Source organism: Macaca nemestrina, chromosome 10 (assembly GCF_043159975.1).
Source record: "Macaca nemestrina isolate mMacNem1 chromosome 10, mMacNem.hap1, whole genome shotgun sequence".
Lineage (NCBI taxonomy): Eukaryota > Metazoa > Chordata > Mammalia > Primates > Cercopithecidae > Macaca > Macaca nemestrina.
Genome location: NC_092134.1, coordinates 76,858,188 through 76,879,751, shown reverse-complemented (window position 1 = coordinate 76,879,751; position 21,564 = coordinate 76,858,188). Strand labels below are relative to the sequence as shown.

General features: G+C 44.4%; 1 protein-coding gene across 9 annotated transcripts in view; it reads left to right on the top strand.

Annotated features, from left to right (window-relative positions):
- Nucleotides 1-21,564, top strand: part of LOC105474129 (RNA binding motif single stranded interacting protein 2) — a 96,392-nt gene that overhangs the window by 27,591 nt on the left and 47,237 nt on the right. For 8 of the 9 annotated variants that reach the window (XM_011728553.3, XM_011728551.3, XM_011728552.3 and 5 more), the window contains one exon: nt 15,797-15,963. In XM_011728553.3, coding sequence (XP_011726855.1) covers nt 15,821-15,963 — 143 coding nt within the window. In that variant the 5' untranslated portion in view covers nt 15,797-15,820. Of the gene's footprint in view, nt 1-15,796; nt 15,964-21,431; nt 21,553-21,564 lie in introns of those variants that run through there. The other variant, XM_071071592.1, reaches the window with a different exon arrangement.

Here is a 21,564-nt window from a genome sequence, read left to right as displayed (position 1 = left end):
CCTCCCATTACTCCTCTCCCATTGCCCTAGGTAGTCACTAATTTACTTTCTGTCTCTATAGATTGCCCTATTCTGGACATTTTATATAGATGGAATCATGCAACATGTGGTCCTTTGTTACTGGCTTCTGTCTCTTTGCATAGTGTTTTTAGGCTTACTTCACATTGTACCATGTATCAGTACTTTCTTCCCTTTTATGGCTGAATAAATATTTCATCATATGAATATATCACATTTTATTTATCCAGTTATCAGTTGATAAACATTTGTCTTGTTTCCACTTTGGGCTATTATGAATAGTGCTTCTGTGAAATTTGTGTACAGGTTTTGTGTAAGCATATTTCTTCTCTTTTTTTTCTTTTCTTTTTTTTTTTTTTTTTTTTTTTGAGACAGGGTCTCACTCTGTTGCCCAAGCTGGAGTGCAGTGGCAGGATCTTGGCTCACTGCAATCTCTGCCTCCTGGGTTCAGGCAATTCTTGTACCTCAGTCTCCCGAGTAGTTGGGATTACAGGCATGCACCACCACACCCAGCTAATTTTTGTATTTTTAGTAGAGACAGAACTTCACCATGTTGGCCAGGCTGGTCTTAAACTCCTGGCCTCAAATGATCCAACTGCCTCAGCCTCCCAAAGTGCTGGGATTACAGGCTTGAGCCACCGCACCTGGCCCTGTGTGGGCATGTTTTCAATTCTCTTGGGTGTATACCTAGCAGCGGAGTTGCTGCGGTAACTCTATGCTTTAACCATTTGAGGAACTGCCCAACTGTCCTCCAAAGCAGCTGCATCGTTTTGCAATGCCATAAGTGGTATATGAGGTTTCCAATTTCTTTACACCCTTCAGAACTTGTTATCTGTCTTTTTTATTATAGCCATTCTAGTACGTATGAAGTGATAGCTTGCTGTGATTTTGATTTGCATTTCCTTAATGACTCTCCATTAAAAGTTTATTATTCTGGGCTGGGTGCGGTGGCTCACACCTGTAATCCTAACACTTTGGGAGGCTGAGGCAGGTGCATCATTTGAGGTCAGGAGTTCAAAACCAGCCTGGCCAACATGGTGAAACCCTGTCTCTACTAAAAATATTTTTAAAATTAGACAGGCATGGTGGCGGGTGCCTGTAATCCCAGCTACTCAGGAGGCTGAGGCAGGAGAATCGCTTGAACCCGGGAGGCAGAGGTTGCAGAGCCAAGATCGCGCCGCTGCACTCCAGCCTGGGCAACGAGAGTGAAACTCCATCAGAAAAAACAAAAACAAAAAAAGTTTATTGTTCTGGCTGAGAATGGTGGCTCATGCCTGTAATCCCAGCACTTTGGGAGGCCAAAGTAGGAGGATTGCTTGAGTCCAGGAGTTTGAGACCAGACTGGGCACATAATGAGTCCCTGTCTCTATTTTTCAAAAGTAATTAATTATTGTTCTGCTTATCCTTTCAAGGCCCAAGTGTCTTTTTTGAGAGACTTCACCCTCAGGAATTAATTGTGTCTTCTTTCGTATTCTTATACCATTAGTACAAATATTTTGTTCTGACTTTTCTTTTCTTTTCTTTTTTTGAGACAGTTTCACTCTTGTTGCCCAGGCTGAAGTGCAATGGCATGACCTCGGCTCACTGCAACCTCTCCCTCCCAGGGTCAAGTGATTCTCCTGCCTCAGCCTCCCAAGTAGCTGGGATTATAGGTGCGAGCCACGGCACCCAGCCCATTCTGCTACTTTTCTAGATCGTAAGCTCTAGTTTGTGAACTTGTTAGTGACTCCTTGTGGATGTGCATTTAAATTTATTATGTACCTCCCTGTGGAGTGTGTTAATAAATAAATATATTATGAAATATTTCACTCATACGCCATTCATCTATGAGTCCCCACAGCATCAAGCAGTGTTTATACATAGTTGGTATTCAAATATTTCCTTGGCTGGATGTGGTGGCTCACACCTGTAATCCCAGAACTTTTGGAGGCCGCTAAGGTGGGCAGATCACATGCAGTCAGGAGTTCAAGACCAGTCTGGCCAACATGGTGAAACCCCATCTCTACTAAAAATATAAAAATTAGCCAGGCATGGTGGCACATGCCTGTAATCCCAGCTCCTTGGGAGGCTGAGGCAGGAGAATTGCCTGAACCCAGGAGGCAGAGGTTGCAGTGAGCTGAGATTGCACCACTGCACTCCAACGTGGGCAACAGAGCGAAACTCTGTCTCAAAAAACAAACAAACCAACAAATATTTGCTGAATGATTGAAATAGTGCAAAGGATCTCATGGGTAATTATTATGGGTTCTGTTACTTCTCAGAGAAAGTGAACTTTCTCTTATTAGGTGATACAATGACTTGGAACCCAGGAAATAATGTATTTTAGGCAAACGTTCAGATATGTTATATGTCCTGGAGACCACTGGCTCCAGTAATATGTCTTGTGGATCATCCACATTCCAGTTGCATTAGGAATTTTGATGTTAGGCCGCTGGATTGTGTATCTGTGAGACTTTTTAGGGATTTATTAACATGATACTCAATTAGAAAACCCTGTGTTTATTTCACTCATTTTAACAAATATCTGTGCCTATTATGTACCAGGAACTTAGCTAGGTATCAGATGTGGGGTCGGGTTTTCTCCTGCTCTGGCAGTTCATAGTTAAGGGCCCAGGGTGAGGATGACTTTGATGGCAAATGAATGGATACAGGATTCATAAACTTTATGAAACTAGACTAAATGAGCACTCGATCGGAGAGCTTAATTTTCAGAAATACAACTTCTCTATTTGTTTTGTTTTCTGAGACAAAGTCTCACTCTGTCACCCAGGCTGGAATGATCTCGGCTCATTGCAACCTCTGATACCCAGGTTCAAGTGATTCTCATGCCTCAGCCTCCCCAGTAGCTGGGATCACAGGTGCGCACCACCATGTCTAATTTTTTTATTTTTAGTAGAGACAGGGTTTCAGCATGTTGACCAGGCTGGTCTTGAACTCCTGGCCTTAAGCAATCTACCTGCCTCTGCCTCCCAAAGTGCTCAGATTACAGGCTCGAGCCACTGGGCCGGGCCAGAAATGCAGCTTCTTTAAAGACAATGTTTTACTTATACTAGATTATAATTACAAGTAGCTCATCTGATTGGATCATTCTCTTAAAAGATCTGATGAAAACCTAGTGATTGGGAAGTAGGCATTGTGCCACCCTATCATTATAATCTCTTGAAAGAGAGCAAACAGAAGGACACTCTCTTTTCTCCTTGTTTCATGCGACTCAGTAAGACAGGAAACATGAAGTTTCTGCTATAGGAACAGGGGAATTCGATTTTTCTTTTTCTGGGTGAAAGATGAAGGAGTTATATATTTTTATGTCTACATCCCACTAGCCTTTCCCCAAGATTAGTGAATGTTCTGGGGAAGGGAAGGATAGGACTGTATTATCACTCACACTAGTTTGAAATGGTTCTCAGGGGCCATCAGTCTTATGTCAAGCCCTATGCTAGAAAATGAAGAGCCAGGCAGGGCGCGGTGGCTAACACCTATAATCCCACCACTTTGAGAGGCTGAGGCGGGCAGATCCACCTGAGGTCAGGAGTTCGAGACCAGCCTGACCAACATGGAGAAACCCCATCTCTACTAAAAATACAAAATTAGCCAGGCGTGGTGGTGCAAGCCTGTAATCCCAGTTACTCAGGAGGCTGAGGCAGGAGACTCACTTGAACCCAGGAGGCAGAGGTTGCAGTGAGCCAAGATCATGCCATTGCACTTCAGTCTGGGCAGCAAGAACGAAACTCCGTCTCAAAAAAAAAAAAAAAAGGAAAAAAAAGAAAATGAAGAGCCAGATTTTTTCCTTAATCCTCCTGTACTATGGTGGATTTCATAAACTGCAGCAGATTCTAAATCTTAAATCTCATTTGCTATTTATTGATATCTTAAATGTCATTTTCACGTGAGAATCAAGGTCAGGGTTATTAGAGGACCTGAATTGGCTGAATTGTCAGTTCTCCAGGTTTCTCTTAAGAAAGGGATAGACTAGACCAGGCGCAGTGCCTCATATCTATAATGCCAGCCATTTTGGAGGCTGAGGTGGGCAGATTGCTTGAGCTCAGGAGTTTGAGACCAGCCTGAGCAACATGGTGAAACCCTGTCTCTACAAAAAATACAAAAATTAGCCAGGTGTGATTGTGTGTGCCTGTAGTCCCAGCTACTCAGGAGGCTGAGGTGGGAGGATCACTTGAGCCCAGGAGGTTGAGGCTACAATGAACTGTGATTGTGCCACTACATTCCAGCCTGCCTAGGTGACAGGTTGAGACCCTTTCTCAAAAAAAAAAAAAGGCCAGGCACGGTGGCTTACGCCTGTAATTCCAGCGTTTTGGGAGACCGAAGTAGGTGGATCACATGCGATCAGGAGTTTGACAGCACCCTGGCCAACATGGTGAAACCCTGTCTCTACTAAAAATACAAAAATTAGCTGGGTGTGGTGGCACACATCTGTAATCCCAGCTACTTAGGAGGCTGAGGTAGGAGAATCGCTTGAACCTGGGAGGCGGAGGTTGCAGTGAGCCGAGATCGCGCCATTGCACTCCAGCCTGGGTGACAGAGCAAGACTCCGTATCAAAAAAAAAAGGAAGGGAAGAGAAAGGCCAAGGCAGGAGGATCACTTGAGGCCAGGAGTTCAAGACCAGCTTAAGCAACATAGCAAAAAATTTAGAAATTAGCCAGGTATGGTGGCGTGCACCTGTATTCCTAGCTACTTGGGGCACTGAAGCAGGAGATCACTTGAGCCCAGGAGTTTGAGGCTGCAGTGAGCTATGATCGCGTATCACTGCACTGTAGCCTGGGTGACAGAGCAAGACCCTGTCTCAAAAAAAAAAAAAAAAAAAAAAAAGAAAAAAAAGGGGATAGGTCTCTGCTCTAACATCCATCAGTTTGCTTCACTCCTTTGAATGGCATGCAGTTTTATTTGACTCCTAGAAAAAGAAACGCAGGTTTTTACTCATAACCTTGGTTTATGCTCATGAGGTGAAATGGCGGAAGTCATTTGAATTAGTGGCATTTAGAAGAGGACTCATAATTGTACTATGCCCCTCATGATTTCAAGATTTAAGTAGAGCCATCACATGTGACTTAAAATCTTAGATGTCTGGGATGATATTAGATTTGCTTTTAGAAGTAAGGAATGGTAGCATAACATCATGTAGCAAAGAAATATGTAAAGATATCCAGTAAAAGAGTATTCTAGGTATGAGTCTTCGTATGTAGTACACTGGAGGTGAATGGGCAACATTGATGGGTTTATATAGAGAGAAATGACATGATCACACATACTTGAGAAGGCTAATGCTAGCTGCATTACTGAGGGTGGTTTGGAGGTGTAGGAGAACAGAGGCAGTCAGACAAGTTAAGAGATATTAGAAATAAGGGAATTCAGGAAAAGGTGCAGAAATTAATTTTAGACTTGCAGAATTTGAGATTACCTGCTTAATGAATATATGTTGAATGCTTTCAGAATAAACATGGGTTAATTCATTCAATTAGTAAACATTTGAGTACTTGAGGCCAGGCATGGTGGCTCATGCCTGTAATCCCAGCATTTTGGGAAGCCGAGGTGGGCAGATCACCTGAGGTCAGGAGTTCAAGACCAGCCTGGCCAACATGGCAAAACCCAGTCTCTACTAAAAATACAAAATTTACAGGCATGGTGGCATGTGCCTGTAGTCCCAGGTACTTGGGAGGCTGAGGCAGGAGAACCGCTTGAACCCGGGAGGCAGAGGTTGCAGTGAGTCGAGATCGTGCCACTGCACGAAAAGCCTGGTAGTGTTATGACGAGTCTTGAAGTTTGATTTATTAACTGAAAGCTAATGTATTGCCTTAGAACCATAGGCATGTAAAGTAGGTAATGTTTTTAAAAAGTTCTAGTATTTCACTGATTTTTTGGTGTGAAATGCAGGAATTTCAGTTTTATTCCCTGGAGGTGGGAAGTAGTCACAAGGCTGGGGCTTTGTTGACTTCAGATCTGCCAGTGAAACCTAGACAGGTACCCACGTGGTTACCAAGACAGAAAAGGAAACTTTGATTGATCATTCAAATTCAAAGCAGAATGCTAGGGAACAGCAGGTTTAAGGTTAGTTGGATGATTGGAATCTAGCATATAAAGATGTGTGAAGACACCCATGTGGAAAGGACATTTCTATTTCCCAGAAGCATCACTCCCTTCTCAGAGTGAGCAGCCACACATAAAAGCAGAAGGAAAGCAAGAGAGGTAGGATAATTGAGACAGTAGACATAAAATCCTTAGCATAGGCCGGGTGTAGTGACTGACACCTGTAATCCCAACAGTTTGGGAGGCAGAGTCAGGAGGATCCCTCAAGTCCAGGAGTATGAAACCAGCCTTGGCAACATAGCGTGTCTCTACAAAATTAAAAAATGTAATGGCAAGCACCTGTAGTCCCAGCTACTCGGGAGGCTAAGGTGGGAGGATTGCTTAAGCCTGGGAGGTCAAGGCTGCAGTGAGTCACGATCATGCCACTGCACTGCAGCTTGGGTGACAGTGCAAGACCCTGTCTCAAAAAATAAATAAAATACTTAGTACCATATACAAGTGCCAAATACCAGTAATAGTTATTCTTTTAAAATTAAGAGTCTTTCGCCGGGCACGGTGGCTCACGCCTATAATCCCAGCACTTTGGGAGGCTGAGGCGGGCGGATCACGAGGTCAGGAGATCAAGACCATCCTGGCTAACACGGTGAAACCCCGTCTCTACTAAAAATACAAAAAATTAGCCGGGCGTGGTGGCGGGCACCTGTAGTCCCAGCTACTTGGAATGCTGAGGCAGGAGAATGGCGTGAACCCGGGAGGCAGAGCTTGCAGTGAGCTGAGATCATGCCACTGCACTCCAGCCTGGGCGACAGAAAAAAAAAAAAAAAAAATTAAGAGTCTTTTTTTTTTTTTTAAGACAGAGTCTCGCTTTATCCCCCAGGCTGGAGTGCAGTGGTGCAATCTCGGCTCACTGCAACCTCATCCTCCTGGGTTCAAGCCATATTCCTGTGTCAGCCTCCTGAGTAACTGGGATTACAGGTGCCTGGCTAATTTTTGTATTTTTAGCAGCAGTGGGGTTTCACTATGTTGGCCAAGCTGGTTTCCAACTCCTGACCTCATGTGATCTGCCCGCCTCAGCCTCCCAAAGTGCTGGGATTACAGGCGTGAGCCACTGCACCCTGCCAGGAGTCTTTTTTTTTTTTTTTTTTTTTGAGACAGAGTATCACTCTATGAAGCCATCCTCCCACCTCAGTCTCTTGAGTAGCTGGGACTGCAGCCATGCACCATCATGCCTGGCTAATTTTTGTATTTCTTTGTGTGTGTGTGTGTGTGTGTGTGTGACAAAGATCATTCTGCCGCCTAGGCTGGAGTGCAGTGGTGTGACCTCTACTCGCTGCAACCTCTGCCTCCTGGGTTTAAGCAATTCTCTTGCCTCAGCTTCCCCAGTAGCTAGGATTATAGGCATACACCACCAAGTTCGGCTAATTTTTGTACTTTTAGTAGAGATGGGGTTTCACCATGTTAGCTAGGCTGGTCTCAAACTCTTGACCTCAGGTGATCTGCCCATCATGGCTTCCCAAAGTGCTAGGATTACAAGTGAGCCACTGCACCCAGCTTAATTTTTGTTTTTTTTGTTTTTTTTTGAGACAGAGTCTCGCTCTGTCGCCCAGGCTGGAGTGCAGTGGCGCAATCTCGGCTCACTGCAAGCTCCGCCTCCCGGGTTCACGCCATTCTCCTGCCTCAGCCTCCTGAGTAGCTGGGACTACAGGCGCCCGCCACCGCGCCCGGCTAATTTTTTGTATTTTTAGTAGAAACGGGGTTTCACCGTGGTCTCGATCTCCTGACCTTGTGATCCGCCCGCCTCGGCCTCCCAAAGTGCTGGGATTACAGGCGTGAGCCACCGCGCCCGGCATTAATTTTTGTATTTCTTTTAGTAGAGGTGAGGTTTTACCATGTTGTCCAGGCTGGTCTCAAACTCCTGGGCTCAAGTGATCCATCCACTTCGGCCTCCCAAAGTGCTAAGATTAAAAGTTTGAGCCACTGCATCTGACTAAGAGTCTCTAAAAATTGAGTCTTTTTTAAAAAAAGAATTCTTGTAATTTAATTATTATTATTATTATTATTTGAGACGGAATCTCGCTCTATCACCCAGGCTGGAGTATAGTGACACAATCTCAGTTCACTGCAACCTCCACTTCCTGGGTTCAAGCGATTCTCCTGCCCCAGCCTCCTGAGTAGCTGGGACTATAGGTGCATGCCACTATGCCTGGCTAATTTTTGTATTTTTAGTAGAGACAGGGTTTCAGCATGTTGGCCAGGCTGGTCTTGAACTCCTGTCCTCAAGTGGTCCACCCACCTTGACCTCCCAAAATGCTGGGATTACACGCGTGAGCCACCGCACCCAGCCAAATGTTTCTAAAATTAGAATGAAGGGCAAAATTCTCCTTCCTTTGCAGGTATAGATAATTCACCCATATTGAACTGTCATCTGTCTGCAGAGGCTCGATATTTCCCCTATCAGCTGTCAAGGATGCAGGAGAACTTGAGATGCCTTTGTGGAAAGCACATTTAAAGATTTAGAGCTTTCTCTTCACAATAGCAAAGACATGGAATCAACCCAAATGCCCATCAATGATAGGCTGGATAAAGAAAATCTGGTACATATATACCATGGAATATACTGTGTGGCCATAAAGAGGAACAAGATTATGTCCTTTCCATGGACATGGATGGAGCTGGAAGCCATTATCCCTAGCTAACTAATACAGGAACAGAAAACCAAATACTGCATGTTCTTGCTTATAAATGGGAGCTGAACAATGAGAACACATGGACATAGGGAGGGGAACAACACACAGGGGCCTGTTGTGTGGACAGGCGGGGGAAGAGCATCAAGATAAATAGCTAATGCATGTGGGGCTTAGTACCTAGGTGATGGGTTGATAAGTGCAGCAAACCACCATGGCACCTGTTTCTCTACATAGCAAACCTGCACATGTATGCCGGAACTTAAAATAAAATGTTTTAAATAAATAAAATAGTAATATAAACATTGGTAATAGTGGTACTAAACAGCTTAGTTTTTTCATGTAATAGTATATTTTTAGTATCCTTCCAGGAAAAGACGCATGGATGTGCCATATCATTTTTAATGGCTTACATGATACTCTTTTTATGTATGCACTATAATTTATGTAACCAGTCTTCTTACTGATGAGTATATGCTTTTTCAGTATTTTACTATTATAAATGAATGATGCAATGAATATCCTTGTACATATATATTTGTGCACATATATAAGCATCCCTACAAGTGGAATTTCTGAATAAAAGGATATATACACTTAAAAAGAAAAGATTTAGGGCTTTGAGGCGGGCAGCCAAGTACCTGGATACCTACTCAGTGAGCTGGCCCTGAATATCTTGAGGACTACCTCTCTCTGACTCAGAAAGTTACTTTTGTTTAAATTATATAGCAATTCCTTCTGTTTTGTGTTTCTTTTTCTTTTTTTTTTTTTTTTTTTTGACATGAGTCTCGCTCTGTCGCCCAGGCTGGAGTGCAGTGGCCGGATCTCAGCTCACTGCAAGCTCCGCCTCCCGGGTTCACGCCATTCTCCTGCCTCAGCCTCCTGAGGAGCTGGGACTACAGGCGCCCGCCACCGCGCCCGGCTAGTTTTTTGTATTTTTTAGTAGAGACGGGGTTTCACCGTGTTAGCCAGGATGGTCTCGATCTCCTGACCTCGTGATCCACCCGTCTTGGCCTCCCAAAGTGCTGGGATTACAGGCTTAAGCCACCGCGCCCGGCCTGTTTTGTTTTTCTTTAATTGTCTAGGACTGAGACTGAGATCTTTAAGGCATAATATTAAGAAGACCTTGGTACAAAATTAGCTGGGTGTGGTGGCGCATGCCTGTAATCCCAGCTACTCGAGAGGCTGAGGCAGGAGAATCACTTGAACCCAGGAGGCGGAGGTTGCGGTGAGCCAATATTGCGCCATTGTACTACAGCCTGGGCAACAAGGCCAAAACTCCGTCTCAAAAAAAAAAAAAGACGACGACGACCTTGATCAGGTATGGTGGCTCATACCTGTAATCTAAGCACTTCAGGAGGCTGAAGTGGGAGGATTGTTTGAGGCCAGGAGTTCAAGATCCACCTGGGCAACATCGCAAGACTCCACCTCTACGAATTTTTATTTTATTTTATTTTATTTTGAGACCAGGTCTCACTCTGTCACCCAAGCTGGAATGCAGTGACACAATCTCAGCTCACTGCAACCTCCACCTCCTGGGCTCCAGTGATCCTCCCACCTCAGCCTCCTGAGTAGCTGGGATTACAGGCGCCCACCACCATGCCCAGCTAATTTTTGTATTTTTAGTAGAGACGGGGGTCTCACCATGTTGCCAGGCTGGTCTCAACCTTCTGGCCTCAAACAATCCTCTCACTCAGTCTCCCAGAATGCTGGGACTATAGGCATGAGCCACCACACCCAGCCAAAAATGTTTTTTAAAATTAGCCATGTGTTGTGGTGTGTGCCTGTAGTCCTAGCTACTTGGGAGGCTGAGGCAGGAGGATCACTTGAGCCCAGGAGTTTGAGGTAACAGTGAGCATAATCATGCCACAGCACTCCAGCCTGGAAGACAGAGCTAGACTGTGTCTTAAAAAAAAAAAAAAAAAAAAAAGAGGACGAGAGAGAGGGAGTGAGAAATACCTCAATTCCCTATAAATTGGTGATGTGGTGTTTAAAGAATAGACAGGGTAGTCACAGTGGCTCACTCAGACCTGTAATCCCAGCATTTTGGGAGGCCAAGGCTGGAAGACTGCTTACGCCCAGGAGTTCAAGACCAGCCTGGGCAACATAGCGAGACCTGAAAAATAATAAATAAAGGATAGAGAATTATGCTGTAAGATACCCTATAAAAATATCTGGGGATCATAGGATCTAAAGTATTTAATGTAAAAGTATGTCACTGTAATCTCCTCTTATATTAAACATTACTTTGTCTTTTAGCTTTTTATTTTTATTTTTTTATTTTATTTTATTTATTTATTTTTTTTGAGACGGAGTCTCGCTCTGTCGCCCAGGCTGGAGTGCAGTGGCCAGATGTTGGCTCACTGCAAGCTCCGCCTCCCGGGTTCACACCATTCTCCTGCCTCAGCCTCCCGAGTAGCTGGGACTACAGGCACCCGCCACCTCGCCCTGCTAGTTTTTTGTATTTTTAGTAGAGACGGGGTTTCACTGTGTTAGCCAGGATGGTCTCTGTCTCCTGACCTCGTGATCCGCCCGTCTCGGCCTCCCAAAGTGCTGGGATTACAGGCTTGAGCCACCGCGCCCGGCTTTTTATTTTTTATTTTTTATTTTTTGAGACAGAGTCTCACTCTGTCGCCCAGGCTGGAGTGCAGCGGCATGATCTTGACTCACTGCATCCTCTGCCTCCTGAGTTCAAGCGATTCTCCTGCCTCAGCCTCTGGAGTAGCTGGGATTACAAGCATGTGCCACCACACCCAGCTAATTTTTGTATTTTTAGTAGAGACAGGGTTTCACAATGTTGGCCCGGATGGTCTTGAGCTCCTGACCTCAGGTGATCCACCCATCTCAGCCTCCCAAAGTGCTGGGATTACGAGTGTGAGCCACCTCACCTGGCCTGTCTTTTAGCTTTTAAGCAGCTGCTGAGAACTAATACTAACCACATTCCGAACTATATTTAAGGCCAAAATAACATGAAAGAAGTATAGAGGTAAAACTGCCCCCTTGGTAGTTCCCTTTATCAATGATTGAACAGAGCTGAGAAGGCAGCTCATTCATGATGATGATATTAGCTGATAATATTAACTGATGACATTATTTATTCATCAACAAATATTTAATGTCTGCCATGTGCTAGTCACTATGGATTCAAAGATAGGCAACTCAGACAATTTTCTGCTTTACGGAGCTTACAGTCAGCAAAACCACTGTGGGACTGGTCCCTCTGATCAGGAGGGAAATTCTTTAGGCCTTTTGCTCTATAGGAAGCCATTGCCTACCCTAGCCTTCATCTTTCTACCAATTTGGATATAAATGCATTTATGATGCTCTTCTGTTGAAGAATTAGAACTTCCTCAGCTGAGAAACTTTAAAAGGGAATCCATTATAGGGCTCTGGAGAAACCATAGCTTCTTTTTATTCTTCCCTTCTCCAGTAAGAATATGTCAGTGCCCTGGGTGCTCATACGTATTACCCCTTTCTCTCTCACATATTATAGGTAAACATATTATTAGTTTACAGGGTCTTTGTCTCCAAATTGTTTTAGGAAGCCAGATAAGCTTTACTTAGGGGCTTTGTTAGCCATTTCTCCCCCCTTGTATTCTCTTACCCTTAAAAGTGAATATTTTTCTACCATTTTTCTTTGTTGTCAAACCTATGCAGCAATTTCAGAAGGTACGTGAGAATAGCAAGAGATAAAAGTTGTTTATAGTAGGCAATGGCTTACTACAGAGCAAAAAGCCTAAAGAATTTACCTCCTGATCAGAGGGGCCAGTCCCACGGTGTTTTTGCTGACTGTAAGCTCCATAAAGGCAGAAAAGTTGTTTTCTTCTGAGCTATATCTTCTTTTCTAAGAATTTTTTCAGGCCTTGTAGTAAGTTTATTATTGACTAAGTCATATTTTTAAACTATAGCTAAGACCTTAGTATTAAAACCAAGATGGTAACCATGGTAGCAAACCAATAGCCTCTTTTTTTTTCTTTCTTTCTTTCTTTTTTTTTTTTTTTTTTTGAGAGGGAGTTTCACTCTTGTTGCCCAGGCTGGAGTGCAATAGGCAATCTCAGCTCACTGCAACCTCCACTTCCTGAGTAACTGGGATTAAAGGCATGCACCACCACGCCCAGCTAATTTTGTATTTCTAGTAGAGGCGGGGTTTCTCTGTGTTGGTCAGGCTGGTCTCGAACTCTCGATCTCAGGTGGATCCACCTGCCTCAGCCTCCCAAAGTGCTGGGATTACAGGCGTGAGCCACCTCGCCTGGGTTTTACTTTCTTTTTTTTTTTTTTTTTTTTTTTTTTTTTGAGACAGACTCTCACTCTGTCGTCCAGGCTGGAGTGCAGTGGCGCGAGCTCGTCTCACTGCAAGCTCTCCTCCTCCCGGGTTCACGCCATTCTCCTGCCTCAGCCTCCCTAGAAGCTGGGACCACAAGCACGCACCACCATGCCCAGCTAATTTCTGTATTTTTAGCAGAGACGGGGTTTTGCCATGTTGGCCAAGATGGTCCCGGTCTCTTGAGCTTGTGATCCGCTAGCCGCGGCCTCCCAAAGTGCTGACGTTACAGGCGTGAGCTACCATGCCCAGCCTTTTTTTTTTTTTTTTGAGACAGAGTTTTGTTCTGTCACCCAAGCTGGAGTGCAATGGTGCAATCTTGGCTCACTGCAACCTTCGCCTCCCGGGTTCAAGCGATTCTTCTGCCTCAGCCTCCCATATAGGCGGGATTACAGGCATGCGCCACCAAGCCCGGCTAATTTTTGTATTTTTAGTAGAGACGGGGTTTCGCCATATTGGCCAGGCTGGTCTTGAACTCCTGACCTCAAGTGAACCATCTGCCTCAGCCTCCCAAAGTTCTGGGATTACAGGCATGAGCCACTGCACCCTGCCTCAGCTAATTTTTGTATTTTTTGTAGAGATGGGGTCTTGCTATATTGCTCAGGCTGGTCTCAAACTCATGGGTTCAAGCAGTTCTCTCACCTCAGCCTCCCAAAGTGCTGGGATTACAGATGTGAGCCACTGTGCCTGGACCAGTGTATTATTATTATTGCAGAACTAGTAATTAAATGGAAATTTCTTTTTTTTTTTTTTTTTGAGATGGAGTCTCACTCTGTCACCCAAGCTGGAGTGCAGTGGCCGGATCTCAGCTCACTGCAAGCTCCGCCTCCTGGGTTTATGCCATTCTCCTGCCTCAGCCTCCCAAGTAGCTGGGACTGCAGGCGCCCACCACCTCACCCGGCTAGTTTTTTTTGTATTTTTTTAGTAGAGATGGGGTTTCACCGGGTTAGCCAGGATGGTCTCGATCTCCTGACCTCGTGATCCGCCCGTCTCGGCCTCCCAAAGTGCTGGGATTACAGGCTTGAGCCACCGCGCCTGGCCTTAAATGGAAATTTCAAAGTGATTCTTTTTTAAATTTATTTAACTTTTATTTTAAGTTCATGGGTACATGTGCAGGTTTGTTATATAGGTAATCTTGTGTTATGGGGTTTTGTTTTACAAATTATTTTGTCACCCAGTTATTAAGCCTAGTAACCTATTAGTTATTTGTCCTGTTCCTCTCCCTCCTCTCACCCTCCGCCCTCGGACAGACCCCAGTGTGTATTGTTCCCCTTAATGTAAATATGTGTTCTCATCATTTAGTTCCCACTTATAAGTGAGAACATGCAGTATTTGGTTTTCTGTTCCTGCGTGAGTTTGCTAAGGATAATGGCCTCCAGCTCCAACCATGTTCCTGCAAAGGACAGCATCTCATTCCTTTTTATGGCTGCATAGTATTACATGTGTATATGTATAACCTTTTCTTTATTCAGTCTACCATTGTTGGGCATTTTGGTTGATTTCATGTCTTTGCTATTGTGAATAGTGCTGCAGCGAACATACACATGCTTGTGTCTTTATGATAGAATGATTTCTATTCCTTTGGGTATATACTCAGCAATGGGATTGCTGGGCTAAATTATATTTCTGTTTTTAGGTCTTTGAGGAATCACTACATTGTGTTCCACAATGATTGAACTAATTCGCACTCCCACCAACAGTGTATAAGTGTTCCCTTTTTTCCATAACCTCATAACCTCACCAGCATCTGTTAGTTTTTTAATGCTAGCCATTCTGACTGTTGTGAGACAGTATCCCACTGTGGTTTTGAGTTGCATTTTTTTTGGGGGGCGGGGGAACGGAGTCTTGCCCTGTCACCCAGGCTGGAGAGCAGTGGCGTGATCTCGGCTCACTGCAACCTCTGTCTCCCAGGTTCAAGGGATTCTCCTGCCTCAGCCTCCTGAGTAGCTGGGATTACAGGTGAGTGCCACTACACCTGGCTAATTTTTTTTTTTTTTTTTTTTGCATTTTTAGTAGAGACAGCGTTTCACCACATTGGTCAGCTGGTCTCGAAGTCCTGACCTAGTGATCCACATGCCTCGGCCTCCCAAAGTGCTGGGATTACAGGCGTGAACCACCGCGCCCGGTCTGCATTTCTTTCTTTTTTTTTCAAACGCTGTGTTGCCCAGGCTGGAGTGCAGTGGCGCGATCTCAGCTTACTGCAAATTCCGCCTCCTGGGTTCACACCATTCTCCTGCCTCAGCCTCCTGAGTAGCTGGGACTACAGGCGTCCACCACCATGCCTGGCTAATTTTTTTGTATTTTTAGTAGAGATGGGGTTTCACCATGTTAGCCAGGATGGTCTTGATCTCCTGACTTTGTGATCCACCCGCCTTGGCCTCCCAAAGTGCTGAGATTACAGGTGTGAGCCACCACGCCCAGCCTACAGAGTGTTATCTGGGAAATCCTAATGTAAGTGCTGGCAAAAAGAGGGAGAAAGGAATAGGAAATATAAAGGATGTATTAAAAGCTACAACAGGATTTTAAGTCTTTGGGCTATCTCAGAATGTGGTATTGGATTTCTTCTTCTCTGCTAAAATATGGAGCTAAGGAACAAACTATGTGTGTCCAAGTGAGTGCAAATTTGTGATTATATATAGTTTGGAATCATTTTTTCAAGAGGGCCAGGATCTTCCTCACTCTCCAACATGTAAATGTATAATCCTTCTACCTTTTCCTCATGTCTCCCTGCAGCCATATGTGTCATTGGCTCAGCAGATGGCACCACCTAGCCCAAGCAACAGTACACCTAACAGCAGTAGTGGAAGCAATGGAAATGACCAGCTGAGCAAAACCAACCTATACATCCGAGGATTGCAGCCAGGCACTACTGACCAAGATCTTGTCAAGCTGTGTCAGCCGTAAGTTGGAGTGCGTGTGGGTAGGCTTCCAGGGACAGTATAGATTTGGTTTTGAGAGAGGGTCTCGTTATGTTGTCCAGGCTAGTCTTGAACTCCTGGGCTCAAGTGATCCTTCTGTCTCAGTAGCTGGGATTACAGATGCATGCCACCACTCCTGGCCTTGCCAGCTCACTTATCCTAAAAGGCAATGGCATTTTGTTTCTACTCCATAGACACATAGAAACAAAAGACACCTAGCATTTTGTTTCTACTCCAGAGACTCAGTAGCCTCTTTCTTAAAAAATTCTACCTGCTACTGGCTGGGTGTGGTGGCTCATGCCTGTAATCCCAGCACTTTGGGAGGCCAAGGCAGGCGGATCACGAGGTCAGGAGATCAAGACTATCCTGGCTAACACGGTGAAACCCCGTCTCTACTAAAAATACAAAAAAATTAGCCAGGCGTGGTGGTGGGCGCCTGTAGTCCCAGCTACCTAGGAGGCTGAGGCAGGAGAATGGTGTGAACCAAGGAGGCAGAGCTTGCTGTGTGCCGAGATTGTGCCACTGCACTCCAGCCTGGGCAATATAGTGAGATTCTGTCTCAAAAAAAAAAAAAAAAAAAATTCTACCTGCTACTGATATATATTATAAAGCTTTTATGTGTTTCTTTAAGGAAAGCCAGTGTGGGACGGGCCTTTAAAGCCTAATATCTAGCTTTCTTTCTAGCACCTCCCCCAACCTGATGGTCTTAGTGGAAAGTTGCTGTCCTTACACCTTGAATAGAAAAGTTTAGTATCTCTATAGATGTTAATTAGAAGGCATGAGAGAGCTGGCAGTGGGGATGGAAGAAAGTGGGACTCGCCAATCAAATCATGCACTTCGGAGACTTTCTGCTGCTGGAGATATTCATTGGGAATGGAGACCTCAAATTAGCAGATAAAGAAGGTGGAGATAGAAGCAACTGCTGTGCATCTACCCCGTGAAGACCCCTCAGAGTTCTTTTTAGTAGATTTGAATCATGGAATTGCCCAATTAGGAATGTTGGAAAAATGGCAAAAGTGCACAGATGTCCAGCTCAAAAAATAATAAACAATAAAAAATAAAGTCTGGTGTATATCTAAAACTGGTCCTTGGGCTGGGCATGGTGGTTCACACCTGTAATCCTAGCACCTTGGGAGACCAAGGCAGGAGGATTGCTTGAGCTCAGGAGTTCAAAACCAGGCTGGACAACATAGTGAGACCTTGTCTCTATAAAAAATATAGTAAAAATATATATTTAAAAAAATTTTTAACTGGTCTGTTATCTCAGCTTACCTTGCTAGAAAGGTATATAAGTGGAACTAAGGGGACTGTCTTGGACTAGTAATTTTTGAGAGGTGGGAATTGGCAGATATGTTGGTTTATGAGGGAGGGAAAGAGTATCATATCAATCTAGGTCCTTGATTTCTAAATTTTGTTTCTCGTACTAAATATAATGTGCTACAGAAATTCTCTCACATCACAAGACAGAGAAGAATCTTTTTTTTTTTTTTTAAGACTGAGTCTCAGCCTCCCAAGTAGCTGAGATTACAGGCGCACACCACCAGACCCGGCTAATTTTTGTGTTTTCTTTTTTTTTGCTAGAGACGGGGTTTTACTGTGTTGTCCAGGCTGGTCTCAAACTCCTGACCTCAGGTGATCTGCCCACCTCAGCCTCCCAAAGTGCTGGGATTACAGGTGTGAGCCACCGCACCCTGCTCAGAGAAGAACCTTGATTAGACTTTACCATATATTCGTTCCTCAGTATCTGTGGGAGATTTGTTCCAGGACCTCCTCTGTCCCCCTGCATGGATACCAAAATTCACCGGGCTCATGTCCCTACCCATTTTTTTTTGAGACAGGATCTTGTTCTGTCACCAAGGCTGGAGTGCAGCAGTGTAATCACAACTAACCATAGCCTCCAGGGCTCAAGCAATCCTCCCACCTCAGCCTCCTGAGTAGCTAGGACTACAGGTACACGCCACCATGCTTGGCTAATTTTTTGTATATTTTATAGAGATGAGATTTCATTGTGTTGCCCAGGCTGGTCTCAAACTCATGGACTCAATCATTCCTCCTGCCTTGGCCTCCCCAAAAGCTGGAATTACAGACATGGGCCACTGAGCCTGGCCTCAAGTCCCTTAGATAAAATGGTGTAGTGGCCAGGCACAATGGCTCACACCTGTAATTCCAACGGTTTGGGAGGCCAAGATGGGTGGATCACCTGAGGTCAGGAGTTTGAGACCAGCCTGGCCAACATGGTGAAATCCCGTCTCTACTAAAACTACAAAAATTAGCTGGGCGTGGTGGTGGGCACCTGTAGTCCCGGCTACTCAGGAGGCTGAGACAGGAGAATCGCTTGAACCCAGAAGGCAGAGGTTGCAGTAAGCCGAGATCACGCCACTACACTCCAGCCTGGGTGACAGAGCAAGACTTTGTCTCAAACATAATCAAAATAAAATAAAATTGTGTAGTATTTGCATGTAACCTTTGCACATGCTCCTATATACATTAAAATTATCTCCAGATTACATATGATACCTAATACAATACCAATGCCATATAAATAAATGTTATACTGTATTGTTTAGGGAATAATGACAAGAAAAAAGTCTGCACATGTTCAGTACAGATACAACCATCCTTTTTTTAAAAATATATTTTAACTGATTTTAGGTTAAGGGGTACATGTGCAGGTTTGTTCTATAGGTAAACTCGGGACTCAGGTATTTGGTGTATAGATTATTTCATCACCTGGGTACTAAGCATAGTACCCAACAGTTATTTTTTTAGTTTTTTTTCCCTGAACCTCTCTTAGAAGAAAGGCCATTTTTTTTTTTCCTGTATATTTTCAATCCATGGCTGGTTCAATCCACAAGTGGGAAACCCACAGATACAGAGTGATTTTTATTTTGCCATTCTGAACAATTGCCTTATTTTTTGCTGAGTCTGAAGCATAAGTATAGTCAAGGACAGCATGTAGGATTGAAGTAAGGAGCCCAAAAGGGGACTGTGGAGAGGCAGGAGTGAGGCAGGGATGAAAGAGGTGCCACAGGAGTCCTGACGAGGAGACTGAGCAGAGCAGGTGGGTAGAGCCCTCGGTCTGCTGTGAGCAGGGAGTTAAGCCTTTCTAGGAAGGATGTTTCTCATGTGTAGAAGGACTTCCTGCCTTTGTCCCAGTTGTCTCTCCCTGGGTTGTAGAGGAAGTAAATATTGCTGGGTCCTAAAGTCTGGTATGTGGGAAGGAGAGGCGTGGAGTCTAGGACTGGAACTCCTGGTTCTCAGAGGGGCTCCTTCAGGGAAGCAGCAGCAGTGACCCAGCTGTTGCCAGCTGCAGTGGAAATTCTGAGCTCAAAGTCTTAGCTGCTAGACCACAGCAAGCTCCACCCTGGGGCCTTCATAGGGATAGCAGCACTTGTGTCCTCGGCCCCACAGTCAGACTTCTCAAGAGTCCCTCCCCTTGCCTAAACTTGGGAATGAATCCAAGTATGTAGCCTGGAAGGGCCAGGGTAGCCACATCCATCCTCACCCTCCTTTTAATGTGTTCTGTTCCCAGCTTCCAGGGCATTGCGTGGCTTATTCTGTCTAATCCTTTGGATCACAGAAGTTCCACTAAAAAAGTCAGTGAGATGCTGCCAAGGAGTGAAAACAAATCAGTCATCATATGTTCTTTAGGGATGGAAGGAGAGATGGGAAAATTGCTTGTTTGGGGTATTGTTCTCAAATTCAGTCCCTGCCAACTATTTTCAGTTAGCTCTTGTACTTCTGACTTTGTTAGTGATTTCTGTTCTGTCTCTTTAATAGTTTCATCCTCCTGGAGTGGAATGTAGAGGCTTTTTTCTAGTGGAACACCTCTAATACAATCCCTGATCTGTGATACACTACTATTCAAGTTTTAGAAGTTCCATGTGACTCTGCTACCAAAGTATAATTTTCAAAAAGTTGAAAAAAACAACTGTCAGGCTGGGCACAGTGCCTCATACCTGTAATCCCAGCTCTTTGGGAGACTGAGGCAGGTGGATCACTTGAAGTCTGGAGTTCGAGACCAGCCTGACCAACATGGTGAAACCCTGTCTCTACTAAAAATACCAAATTAGCTGGGTGTGGTGGCGCATGCCTGTAATCCCAGCTACTTGAGAGGCTGAGGCAGGAGAATCACTTGAACCCGGGAGGTGGAGGTTGCAGTGAGCCGAGATCGTGCCACTGCACTCCAGCCTGGGGAACAAGCGCGAAACTCTGTTTCAAAAAATGAAAAGAAAACACAACTGTCATGCAAATATAAAATGAACAAGTGTCAAAGATTTTTATAACTCATTAATTAGGGAACCAACCAGCAGGATGGCAAAATGAGTTCAAAGAGCATTTGAGGAACTATAGGAAATGAAGAAAGAATGTTGGAATAAGATTGCTACACTAGATAAAAACTGGTTTATGTCCTATAGGATAGTAAAGCCACTAACTTTTGCAATTATTTTTTCTACTGTACAGAAATAATTTGCATTTTTACTGGACAAATATCTATAACTTGGCCAAGTGTGGTGGCTCACACCTGTAATCCCAGCACTTTGGGAGGCCGAGGCGGGTGGATCACCTGAGGTCAGGAGTTTGAGACCAGACTGGCCAATATGGCGAAACCTCGTCTCTATTAAAAATGTAAAAATTGGCTGGGTGTGGTGATGTGCACCTATAATCCCAGCTACTTGGGAGGCTGAGGCAGGAGAATCGCTTGAACCCGGGAGGCGGAGGGTGCAGTAAGCTGAGATCGCGCCATTGCATTCCAGCCTGGGCAACAAGAGCAAAACTCTGTCTCAAAAAAAAGAAGGAGAAGGAGAAGGAGAGGAGGGAGAGGAATAAAGAAGAAGAAAGAAGAAGAAGAAAGGATATGCAGCCCTTTGGCCTTATCACCAAAATTTAGACTTTTTTTGTTTATAAGATGATTTTCTTAGAACTGGGCATGGTGGCTCTCAGCTGTAATCCCAGCACTTTTGGAGGCCAAAGCAGCAGGATTGCTTGAAGCCAGGAATTAAAGACCAGCCTGGGCAGCATAGTAAGATTCTATCTCTACAAATAATTTTTAAAATTAGCCGGACATTGTGGAGCACATCTTTGGTCCCAGCTATTCAGGAGGCTGAGGCAGGAGAATTGCTTGAGCCCAGGAGTTTGAGGCTGCAGTGAACCATGTTCACACCACTGCACTCCACCCTGGGCAACAGAGCCAGACCCTGACGCGCGCACACACACACACACACAATTTTTTTTAATATTACAGTTCCCACTCCCCTCCCTAACACTCTCAAATCTTGACAGTGAGAAATAGAAGTCTTAGACCAAGGCAAAGAGAGGTATTATAGTTGAGGTTCCTTGAGTATAATAATAATAGCAATTAAAATTTTTAAGTGCTTACCATGTAGTAGACATTAATGATTTGTGTTTATTCATTTTACATTCCTAACAATCCTATCTCCATTTTACAGATGATGAGGCTGAGACACCAAAAGGTTAAATGACTTGTTCAAGATCACACATAACTAAAATGTGGCAGAACCAGCATTTGAACCAAAGCAATTTGGCTCAGGTTGACCTTCAGTTAAAGGGGTCAGTGGAGGG